Source organism: Nesoenas mayeri (assembly GCF_963082525.1).
Source record: "Nesoenas mayeri genome assembly, chromosome: 25".
In the NCBI taxonomy this organism is placed as follows: Eukaryota; Metazoa; Chordata; class Aves; order Columbiformes; family Columbidae; genus Nesoenas; species Nesoenas mayeri.
Window position 1 is genome coordinate 6,219,772 of NC_137549.1, and position 12,055 is coordinate 6,231,826.

The window sequence follows — 12,055 nt, forward strand, 5'->3', positions numbered from 1 at the left end:
CCCGGAGCGGACACCGGCACCCGCGGCAGACGCCGCCGCGTCCGATGCTCTGGGTGCCAAGAGCCGGGCAGCGGGACCCGCAGCTCCTGCCGCCGCCCCGGGACCGAGCGGGTCCCCCTGCGGCTCCGCGGGCTGCACCGCGGCCGCCGAACCCCGAGCACCCTCCGGCGGCCGCAGCGGGAGCAGCGCGGCCCGTGGCTCCACCTGCTGCCCACGGCGGGGAGCGCGGCCGGTGCCGCGGGAGGGGACACCCCGAGAGCTGCAGGGTTCAACAGACACGGAGACGAGGCTCTCAGCAACACCCCGAGAGTTCAAGGGTTGAACAGCCACAGATGAGGCTCTTAGGGACACCCTGAGAGTTCAAGGGTTGAACAGACAGGGAAGATGAGGCGCTTAGGGACACCCCAAGAGTTCAAGGGACACAGTTTAGTGGCAGAGCAGGTTAGGGTTGGACACAATATTAAGGGTCACTTCCAACCAAAATGATTGTATGAAAGCTGTGCTCCAGCAAGCAGAGGCTCTGTGACAAGTCACACCCCCCCCCCATCCCCTTCATGTTGCTGTCCACACAACGTTGCTCCATCTCCTCCCTCTTCCCCCCTGCACCAGCCCCCCCAAACAAAGACCACAAGTGGAACTTTGTGCTGCAGCCTGAGAGCTGGGCCAAGCAGGACCCATTACCCTCATGAAGGAAATTAAGCCATGCATCGATTCTCTTCACCAGGATGGCACCTGGCAGCACGGGGCCCCTGCGAGCGCCTTGCGTAACCCACAGACGTGCTGCTGCGCCACGCTGCACCAAACCAGGACACAGCATCGCTTTCCACAGCCAGAAATGAGGGAGGGCGGGCAGGCCAGGGGTCCAGGGACAGAGACCAGAATCCAACCAAAGATGGAAAAAAAAGAGAGAGGAATCATCTTTATTGGTGAAGTGTGTTAACAGATGGAACAGTTCAACGCTACCCGGCAATAAAGGTATTAGACTCCACTGAGCATCTGTCTGCTCTCGGGCGCCCACGTCACAGCAAGATCACGATGGCTCCAGCACAAGAACACACGTTGTTCAGCTGCCCCCAGCACCGACCCCGCTGCAGCAGCTTGAGGAGACACAGCGGCCCCTGAACTGAGGTCACAGCTCTGTGTTCATCCCGCGCCAGCCCCAGCGCCGGGGGCAGGGAGGGCAGGCTGAGCTCCCCGCCGACGGGAGGGAGGACACAGTCGTGCTCCCACCCCCCGCCCTGCACAGCACAGAGAGACCAGGACAGACCTACACTACCAGCAACAGGGGATTTACATTTACAGATAGAAAAACCCTCCCACAACTCTTAAAAAAAATGTATTTTAGATTCTACAACTTAAGTTTCTTTAGAAAGTGAAGTAACTGAATCGCAAGGACGCACTAAAATATTTCACGGTGCTATTTTACCAAAAAAAATCAGAAGAAAATAAAATTGTACAGATGAGTTCTTCATCTACACATCACCTGGTAGGAGAGAAAGAAAAGCCCGTCAGATAACCCAGTCACAGCAGTGAGGCTGCACGGCGCTGGCGGAGCAGCACAGGACACGGGACACCCGTGGCCTGACCCTGCAGGAGCGCAGGGCGGGGGGAACCAGCCTGTCCCGCCTCCCCGGGCGCCGGAGCCCCCGGAGCCCAACACCAGCTGACACTCACCTGGCCCCGCTCTTAGTTCGCGTTTCTCTGGCGGACGTTCTTGTCCTTGTGGTTCGTGGCATTGCTTTTCCTGGGAGGAGAAGAGGGGCGGTGAGGAGAGAAAAGGCGCACGGCCCCATCCCACCCGCCAGAGCGATCCAGGCCCGCGGGGATGGCCAAGATGAGATCGGTCACCAGAACAGCGTCAGCTTTTGAGAAGCTGGTGCCATCCCTAGTCACACGTGCTTCATACACAGGCCACATTAAATGGGGGAAAGTCACCCACGCAGCGAGCTGTTACTGCCACACAAGCTGCCTTTAGAGCCAGAACAGACTCCCTGGATGACGTGACCTGCCAGCACAAACCAAGCAGGAAAAAGCACGGTACTCACAGCGGCGCGGAACCTCCATCGTCATCTTCACCGTCGGGACAGCGGAGAGAGAAAGAACAAACAGCGTCAGGGGAGAGCCTGCGAGAGGCCACCTCTGCCACCCCCCGCGCCCTGGGGACCGCGTTCCAGACGGGAACGGGATCTGCCCGCACAGGCCTGAGCCCAAAGGTCACCCCACCAGGGCTCCCGTTTCGCCAGCGCCCGGCCCAGCAGGCGGCTCCTGCTCCCCAGGACCGGCCAACCCCGCGGGAGGCTTAAGCTCCTTCCTGTCTAAGCTTAGACAAGGCACAAACTTAGATATAAGCTCCTGTTATGCGGTTGCTCTGCTGGCACAGGGTCGGTGCGGCTCGCCAGACAACCACGCTGCCAGCGCTGAGAAGCAGAGCTCAGGTCTGGCACCGCACCCGCCCCGGGCACACATCGGAGCAGCCCCGGTGGCCACAGGGACCGCGCGGGGCAGCATGCGGAGCCGTGCTGCTGAACGGTGACGTCTGAGTAACTGATTAAGCTGCAGAAGAGCCACAGATCCACTGCAAGATGGCAGAGCCGCCAGCACCGACCCACCGCTCCGCAGAGCCCAGGGGAGCCAAAGGCGACGTGTCGGGCAGGATCCTTGCTCCCCAGGGTTTGGGAATTCAAAACAAGCACACGGCACATCACGTTCTGGCTACGCCGAGCAGCACAGCTAAGGAAACACCTCTGCCCAGCCCTGGGCCTGTCACCAGCTCCTCGGGATCCCCACGCCGAGCGCTGGCGCTGCCCTGGGCGCCCGGGAGCTGGTGAGAGGACGGGCACAAACACGGCCGAACTACCTGCGACTTACCGGGGAGGCGGCGGCGGCAGCAGAGAAGGAAGAGTGTAAAGATAACACCAGCAAGGATCTCGCACCGCGCACACGCAGACCGATTCCAACCACCCACCGCGAGGGACAGCGCTTGTCACCGCCACCTCTCCAGAGGGACAAAGCTACAAAGGCTTTTGAGGACAGGGAACCACGCTGCGCCAGGACAGCGTAACGCTGCGTGTGTTCATCCAACGGGAACGATGCTGTGTCCTCATCCACGGGCGCCTGGGAATCTGGATGCCCAGGGCTCTGCCCAGGGAGCACCGGGGCCCCTCGCACACGCCTGTCCGTCTGTCCGGGCAGCTGCTGCAGCTCTGACAGGGCAGCGCTGACTTAACCCGGGCCAGGCTGACGTCCTCAGCAGCCAGATCACCCACAGGGGATACGGGTTATTTCTTTCTGCGAGATGCAGTTACAACACCCTCAATACAACACCTGCCTGCCAACCAAGGGTGTCAGAGGGCACAGCATCTGCTTGTAGAATGGCCTGGGGTGGAATTCCACGGGCAGGGAGGGGCGAGCAGCCAGTCCCTGTGCTGCTCCTCCCGCTCTCCCACCTGGTGCGCAGGAAGGATACAGAGCGTTCACACATTGTTCGCCCCATCAGATAAGGGAGGGGCGGCTGTGAACACAATGCACATTCCTACTGATAAGGAAAGGGAGGAGCTGGTATTTCCAGGGCAGATTAAAGATAGCCCCAGGCTCTGAGGGAAGTCTCCGAGAGTCAGGATGTGTGGATCTGAGGACCCCAAACAGACCCATGAACTGAACCTGAATTAAGCTAAGCCTTGTCTAATGGAGCCACTGACACGGTCCCCTGATTTCGCAGCACCAGAAAAGCTCCGCTGTTTATTCAGAAATCAGCTTCTCCTGCGTGCTGGCTGCCAAAGGGAACCTGGTCCTGCGCACACACGGAGGCGCTTGAGCAAAGAAGAGCTGGTGAGAGAGGGTCAGGCTGACCCCAGCTGCACCTTATCAGCTGCATCTTATCTCGCTCCAGACCCAGAGCCCATCTCACAGAAGGACTCTCAGAAACAGCACAATTACCTGCGACCTCCCGGCCAAAGCAGCCTGGGAACACCACAGTGCCGGGGGAGCAGCCCTCGGATTAACGCCCAGCTGGAGAACTCCAAGCTCTCTAGAACATTTTCCCTGCACCCTACAAGTTCCTTGGTCTCCCCATCAAGATTTGACCCCAATCCTCTCTTACCATCAAGAACCTCATCTGGCTTCCTCCTCTTCTCGTAGATGAAGATGATGGTGACGAGAATGAGGACTTCTGCCACAATGCCCAGGAAGGGCCAGAGCGCGGCCAGGCGGCTGCGCACGCGCAGGTTCACGGTGGCGCCGCCGAAGCCGTCGGAGTTGGTGGCGTTGCAGTGGTAGTCGCCCGTATCCTCCTCAATATTCAGCTTAAGGATCCGCAGCTCTGTCTTGTTGCCGCTGGACTTGATGATGTATCGACCAGAACCATTGATGATGGGCTGGAGGGAGGGACAGAAGCGGCTCTCAGGGCAGCGCTGACCTGAGCGCTCGCTCCTGGGCGAGGGTCAGAAACCCCCCGGCCAGGGGCTGCGGAGCCCGCTCTGAAATCACTAATTCTGAGGGAACGAGGTCCCCGCCGGAAAGGGGGGGGGGGGCAGAAGGGGAGACAGAGCCAACCGCAGCACTTACCTCCTGACCGCTTTTGTACCAGGTCCAAGAGTTGACGGGGGGAAAGGAGGGGTTCTTGCAGGTCAGCACGCCCGTGTCCCCCTCGTTCCCATGCTCGGACTTCTTGTACGGCACCACCTGGGGCGGAACTACAGCAAGAGAAACAGAAAATCAGAGAGCAGCGGCGGGACGCGCGCAGAGCCCCGCAGCCCCACGGCCCCGCAGCCCCACGGCCCCGCAGCCCCACGGCCCCGCAGCCCCACGGCCCCGCAACGCGCTGGAAAGACACCAAGGCCAGAAGCAAACACGAGGTTACCTGAAATATTCACTTGTCCTTTTATCACAGGGCTTGTTTTGTAGACACATTCATAGACGCCAGAATGCTCTTCCTTCTTCCCTTCGATTCTGCCAAAAACCAGGACGTCAGGTGAGTGACTGATCCACAAACCAAACCCAGAGCAGCCGCCGCCTCCCCCACGGGCACTTTCTCCCATTCCAACACCAGTATTCACGCTGCGCTGTGTACCCACACCAACCACTGAGATGGGGAGCAGGATTCCACGGACACCAGCTCTGATATGGGTCTGCCAGGTCAGCGACCCCCAGTCTTGGGTTCTGGACACCGAAAACCAGCAGCTCTCCCCCCCACACAAACCACTCCTGGGATCAGGGTCCCTCTCTACTAAGGGAACAACCGTAAGAGCTGCGCTGTGCACCAGCTGCGCTGTGCACCAGCCCGGCCGCCTGGGGGACACGGGCAGGGAGCAGCGCAGAGCAAAACCATTCCTCCCGTGCAGAAAAGGCCCCTGGAACACACGCAAAGCACCCCCAGGGTGCTCACTCTGGATCAATCCGAGCACAGGGACAACTCTCGCATTTTCCTTTTTGCAAAGCTGCTGCAATGAGATTTAGCGGATTACACAGAACTGCAACAAACATCCATTCTGCAGCTCAGTAATACCCGGCGGGAAGGGGCAGGCGAAGTTTCAGTCCCGTGGCCACGCCGGGACAACAGGCTGTTTGTTAGTTGTGCTGTGCACGGCGCTTCCCGCTTCCAAAAACCACTCAGCTGAGGAATTGAGGTCACGCGAGGGAGGCTGGGTTATAAATACTTTAATCCTTGTTCAGCTCCCTGTTGCTATGGGGAGGCAGGCACGTCGGCACTGCCGCACAAAGGACACGGTGCCTCCGGAGCGGCTGGGGCAGCGCCAGCCCGGCCTGGCTCTAATGGCAGAGGAGAGCTCGCTGCACGGTGACAGTGCGGGCGGTGTCCCTGCCGCGCAGCGACACCCCAAACCGCGTCTGAGCGCTCAACACAACCCGCAGCAGCCGCCCCGCGCGGCCCGAGAGCCGCTGGACTTTGGAAAGGTACATCAGAGCCGCCGGCAGAGCCAGCACAGCCGGGCTCCGGCACGGCTGGGAGCCGCGGTCCTGCCCAGCGCAGCGTCCCCATGCGAGACCGGCCCCAGCACGGCAAGGCCATGCTGGACAGACAGAGCGGACACGGACACAGCGCGGGCAGCAGCCCCAGCTGGACCTCGCATGAAAACACCTGTGTGCCCGCAGCTAAACATGCAGCGGCAGAACTTCTATGAGAGGATATTTGTGGTAACAGAACCTCCCCTTCCTGCTCCTCCCGACAGAGCAGAACACATTGGGCTTCACCAAAACTCAGCTCATCTTGTGTTCTCCAAGTCCAGCAGGACTGAAGCCTTTGGGTTCAGCTGATAGGAAGCGTTAACTGCATTTCATAAAAACATCTGTCGCGCGTTCAGACCCTTATCTGCCCCCGCCCGACACTCACGTGTAGGTGGTGAAAGCGCTCGAGTCTGCGTCCGTCTGCAGGACCTTGTCCCCGCGCAGCCACTCGTGGCCGCCGATGGCGGGGTGCGGCGCGCTCATGTTGCAGGCCAGGACCAGCTTGCCCGAAACCTCCGTTACGTGACCTTTGATGTCGGGACCTGCGTTGGTGAACAATGCAGCGGAAGTCAGCACCAGCGTCCAGACCGCCTGCCCGAGAGCCTTCAACACAGCGGTCACCGAAGCGCGCAGCTCCTGCGCCCGCTGCGGCTCCCACTTACCTTCGCGGGCAGCTCTCTGCCACAACCGCCAGCACCGGCGTGGGACTCGCCAACCAGCACCTGGCGGCACCTCCCGCCCCCCGGTGCTGAGCCCACAGCGGCCCCACCGAGCAGGATCCCCCCACAGAGCCTGCAGCAGAGCTCGGTGTCAATAAGCCATGGAGAGGCCGCCCTGCGAAGGGCAGCGCGCGGCTCTGCTGCTGCGACCCCCTGTGCCAGCACCCTCCGCAGCCTGAGCCCATTGAGACACCAGATCATGCCACTTTCCAGACTCCAGGTAACGCCACTGATGAAAGCCGTGACCTCTGGTGCCAGGGGCAGCGACCAGACTCTGTATGAGCAATACGTGCACCGGCCCATGCGGCCCCAAAGGTTAGAGAGAGATTTACTGCAGGGAGAGCACACAGAACCACGGCTCCAAAAGGTCCTGGGCCCCCCTGTGCCCAGCAGCAGTAAATTATGCAACGGAAGATGACTCAGGCATTTCCACTGCCGGAAGGAGTCCAAGAAACCAGCTGCCACGAGCAGCGCCGCGACACAGCCCGCGGCACCACGGCACCGCCGTGACACAGCCCGCGGCACCACGGCACCGCCGTGACACAGCCCGCGGCACCACGGCACCGCCATCCTCCCTGCACCGGGCTCACGGAACTCCGCTCCCCCCGCCCAGGCGCCCTGCGGAGCCCTGCGCTCCCCGGCACGTCTGTGCTGGGGATCCTGCTGCTCCGCTAACCCCGGGACTCGCGGAAACTCCCCGGCAGGATGTTAAATGCCCTCAGCAGGACGTGAAAACCCCTCATGCCGGCCCGGGGCTCCATCACCCAACGCAGACGCCCATTCGCCCCCCAGCTCCGCGAGTGGAGAGAACTGGAACATGTCACACCCAGTGTCACCCAGACACGGCCACTTCAAACTCGGTTGCATCTCAAGAGCCTCAGGGCAGGTTTTGCGAGGCAGGTCTGCGCCCGCCGGCAGGAAAGCTCAGAGCGGGGCGGTCGCGGGAGCTCGGGAAGGGCTGGCGGGGCCGGGCCGAGGCGGCGCAGAATCGAGACTCAATTCTGCCAACAGCCCCGGACTCGCAGGAACAAGCGGCGGGGTCCAGGTCTCCGGCTCCGGAAAAGGCACGGGACTGCCGAAGGGCGCTTTGGTTGGGAAGCCAGCTTTTGAGCAGGGCCACGGTGGGTCACGTCACGGGTGGCGAGGGAGACGACACAGGGTGGGATCTCTCGATCTACAGCCGGGGGAGGGTGGGGGAGCTTTCGGGAGCCACAGGACACGGGTGCAGGGGTGAGCACGGCGGGAGGACCAGACACCGGTGTCCGAGCAAGTGCCAAGGCCTGAGTGCGGCCACTCACGTTCGATGACAAAAACGTTCGCCTGGGAACGGATCCACTTGACTTTGGGGCTCTTCGACAAGTGGTTGCGGTCGGGGTCGTTGCTGGCCCGGCACTCGTACATGCCCGAGTCATCGGCCGTGAGGTTTGCGATGGAGATGGTGCTGGTGGAGTGCAGGTTGTAGGTGGCGTTGATCCTGACCCGGTCCTGCCACGCGCCATCCCAGAGCTGGGCATAGGTCTCGTTTGGGTCGTTGCCCTCAAACCACCACTGGATCTCGGGGATGGGGCTGCCAATCGCCTCGCAGTACAGCTCCACGCTGTCCTGAGCCAGCCTCTTTTGAGACAGCGGTGACTTTATAAAGCCAGCTATGAGTTGAAGAGGTATTAGTGCAAAGTGTTAGTGCAAAGCAAGAAGTCACCCGCTACAAGAAAAACACACAAACCAACCAAAACCAGCCACTGAGAAGAGGCCACAGCGTCCTCTTGCCTCCCCCCGCTCTGACCTCTGCCCGGCCTGGACGGGCTGTGCTTTTGGATTGTTGCACCTGCAGACAAGAGCCCTGTGAGCGCAGCGCAGAACCAGACACCGGCCAGCGCGGGATTTGCCGCTGTCGGGAGAGCGGCCGCGGGACCTTCGCTCAGCGGGTGCTGGGTTTGGAGCGGCTGCTCCGAAGGCTCCGGCACCCCCGCCAGGATGAGCCGCTGCGGGGCGACGTGACTCACCCCGGCAGATTTAAGAACCGGCGATGCTGGCGACACGTCCTTCCTGCACCGGCCGCGCCGCAGACCCGCCAGCGCCGCTCCGGAATTACTGTACCCGGTCGTTAATTAACATTGTATGTTAATTACTGTGTATGCACCATGACCTACAGGCACAAAGCAAGTGGGTTTGGGAGTGAGCTTCTCCTTGGTTTTTCGAATGCCTGAACGTGTTTTAATAAGAAGCTCTACGGCTGTTTTCTGCGAGCATAGAAACAAAGGGGCATTACAAACCCAAGTCCGCACGGTAAGTTTCAATAAATCAATTTCACATTTCTAAAAGGAAAAAAGGCTAAAAAACGGCTGCTATTTCACACACCGCCCGCAGTGCTGCTGGGTACAGTCTAACACACCATTCAACGCCTTTACAGGGGTTTCCGATTGACTCTGGATGACGGAATTGCACCAGAGGCACCACAACCATCTCCTTGAACCGGTTTTAAAGCAGGGGGAGCTGACGGGGGTCCCCAAAGACACGTGGGGCTACCAGCTGAAAGCAACTGCCTCATACGCCAGGTTTCACTTATAGAACCACTGACCTGTGCGCCAAACAGGTTTTTTACACCCCGGGCCTGTGATTAAATGCTCCCAACCTGCCGCGCTTGTAGAAGCCTGTCCCGGTTTTAACTACGGCCCAGTTTAAAATGGGCGCTGGTAAAGATCAAGGTTCTTTTTACAGCTACAAGGTGATTATTGCATGCTGACAAAATAAGCTGTTGCAAGGTTATTTGCTGCGAGTTAGAGGGCACTTCGCACAGTTCAGACAGGCTAAAAAGCTTCAGCCAAGCAGCAACAACACAAGTACCGGCTGCATTCACCCGGGATTAACATCCCTGCTCCTCCCCGCACCAACCAGAGCAGGCAATCAAAGCCCGGCACTCCGGGGCAGGGAAAGCGCCCACACGAGCTCATCAACCCGCTGGGATCGATCCGAGCGACTCCAAATTTTCCAAAGGGCGACAAGCCGCAAGCTGAAACCAGCTCTTGAAAACAAGAGCCTGATCCCGGAGCCGAGCCGGCGCTTCCCCGGGCGGCGGAGACGAGGTCACACAGCCCTCCCGAGTCACCTTCAAACTAAAAACAGCCGCTCCCCCCGAGCAGAGCTGAGTCCTCACGGTATAAACAGCGGCTGCGCCTGGCAGGTACCTCCTGACCTTTGTTTCTTGGCCTCGGAAGGGGACACATGAGGTTGTGACATTTTTTGCCATTTCTGCTAATGGCTATAAAATCTACTCTCCCCTTCAGCTTCGTGTGACCAGGCGGCCACCGCACAACCAGGCGGCCACCGCACAACCAGGCGCTCTCGGCCAGGACACCGAGCAGACCAAAACCCGAGACCCCGTGGATCACAAGGACCATCCCTGGGGGAGTCCGCCCCATAAAGCTCTCGCTTTCCAGCCCCCCACTCCGCTTACATGAGGAACTGGCATCGTTACACGCCAGCCCCGGGGCCAGGATGCGGCCACAGCGGCTGCAGGTGAGTGTGAAGTTCAGAAGGCTCTTCCCTCCTGTCCTGCAGTAAGAAAACGCAGCCCTGCTGCAAGGAGATATTGGAGCAGACACTTCTGTCGCTACCCCAGATTTTTCAGAATCCTCCCACACTTCTGCCGTCAGTCTTTGGGTTCGGCTCTGCCACACTGAAATAAGTCTGATAGCGCAAACAGGCTACAGGGCTTTTTAGCACTTGATATGCTAAACAGCCACAAACAACAGCCAGCCCCTCACAACAAAGCAAAACCATTACCAGCGGCACCGCCCGCACCGGGTCCGAACGGGACCGCAGGGCCCCGGCAAAACCCGCCGTTTGCCACCGTGGCCGCTGCTCCCCGGGCCCGGCCGGTGCCGTTGGTGCCGCCAGAAGTGAGAAAACGAAATGTCGGCAAAGCCCGGCTCGTTGGGATGTGCTTTAAACACCCGCCACCGGGCTCCAACAGCTCCCAGCGCCGCGTCCCGCTCCACCCGCGCACCGGAGCGCCCGCGCTTGTTTCCTCGTTAGCGGATTATCCACTTAAGCATCATGTGAACGTCTTTAACGTTTTAGAGCCCGGAGATCTGGTGCTGCTCCTAAGCCCCAGGAATAAACTTCCCGCTTTTACGCAGGGAAAACCAAGTCAGCACCACCGCAGAATTCAGTGCCTGCTGCCCGAGGGGAGCGGGATGTTCGCGGTGCGACCGGGAGCAGCGGGCGGGCGACGGGACGGCCCTGCCGGAGCGGGGGGGGCGCGGACACCGGGCCCGGGCCGCTCCCCGCCGGGCACCCCCGCCCTCGCTGCAGCTTTGGGGTGCCCCCTCGGCCCGCCCCCCCGGCCACGCCCGCCAGCGAACGTGCGCTCCCGCAGGGCGCCCTCGGCGCCACCCGCTCGGCCCCGGCCCCGCTCCGCCGCCCCGGCAGAGCCCACCGCGGAGCCCCTCCCGGGGACCCGGCCCGGCCCCCGCCCGAGAGCCGCCCCACGGAGCCGGGGTCCCCGCCGGGCTGGCCCGGGGACCCCTGGACGGCCCCAGGACCTCCCAAAACCCCGCTGGGCCACCCCATGACCCCTCCGATCTCGTCCGCCCTGCGGCCGCCACCCCTAATGGCCCCCCGGCCCAACCGAGCGCCCCCGGCCCAACCGAGCGCTCGCTCCCTCCTCGGCCCAACCGAGCGCTCGCTCCCTCCCCGGCCCAACCGAGCGCTCTCCCCCCGCCCCACCATCCCGTACTTGTCCCCGCGGCACCGGCCACCAGCCCGCCGAGGAGCAGCAGCGCCAGGAACCCGCGTGGCCGTGGCCCCATCGCCGCCATCTCCGCTCGCCCCGCACGCCGCGCCGAGCCGCCCGCTATAAGCACCGCGCCGGGTCACGGAGGCGGGGGCGGGCCCAAGGAGGGCCGCGCCCCCTCACCCCGCCCGTCGGCCAATCGCGCGACACTCCGGCGAGCTGGCACGCCCATCTATCTCGATGCGACCAATCAGAGAGAGGGGATGAGCGAGCGCCATTCTCCTCCCTCCCGTCCCCTGCGGGGAGAGCCGGTTCGGGCCGGTCCCGCCGCGGCCACGCCCACCGTCCGGCGCGCAGCCAATGGGGAGGCGCTGCGGGGAGCGGCGGACGGCGCGCGGCGGGGGACAAGCGGTGGCGGCGCCGGGACAGCGGCGGGGGCGGCACCGGGAGCCCTGCCCGGGGCACTGGGAAGCGCCAGGCCCCGGTTCTTGGCCCAGGCGGAGCTTCCCGTGAGGCCGAGGGGTGCTGGGCCTCGGTCGGCGGCCGCAGCAGCCTGACAACCCCGGGGGCCGGGGAGGAGGGGCCTCTGCGGGGCAGCGGCTCCGGCCCTTCCCGGTCCCGGGAGCCGCCCCCGGGCTGA

At 62.1% G+C, this 12,055-nt stretch overlaps 1 protein-coding gene across 1 annotated transcript; it reads right to left on the minus strand.

Moving 5' to 3' along the window:
- Window positions 1-893: 893 nt before the first annotated feature.
- On the minus strand, window positions 894-11,592 carry BSG (basigin (Ok blood group)). Its single transcript, XM_080359324.1, has 9 exons — window positions 11,419-11,592; window positions 7,979-8,326; window positions 6,347-6,503; window positions 4,859-4,947; window positions 4,564-4,691; window positions 4,100-4,373; window positions 2,046-2,070; window positions 1,675-1,744; window positions 894-1,483 (listed from the first exon to the last, which is right to left on the minus strand). The coding sequence occupies exons 1-8, from the start codon at window positions 11,498-11,500 to the stop codon at window positions 1,687-1,689; spliced, it is 1,161 nt and encodes a 386-aa protein (XP_080215450.1). The 5' UTR covers window positions 11,501-11,592; the 3' UTR covers window positions 894-1,483; window positions 1,675-1,686.
- Between the last annotated feature and the right edge of the window lie 463 nt (window positions 11,593-12,055).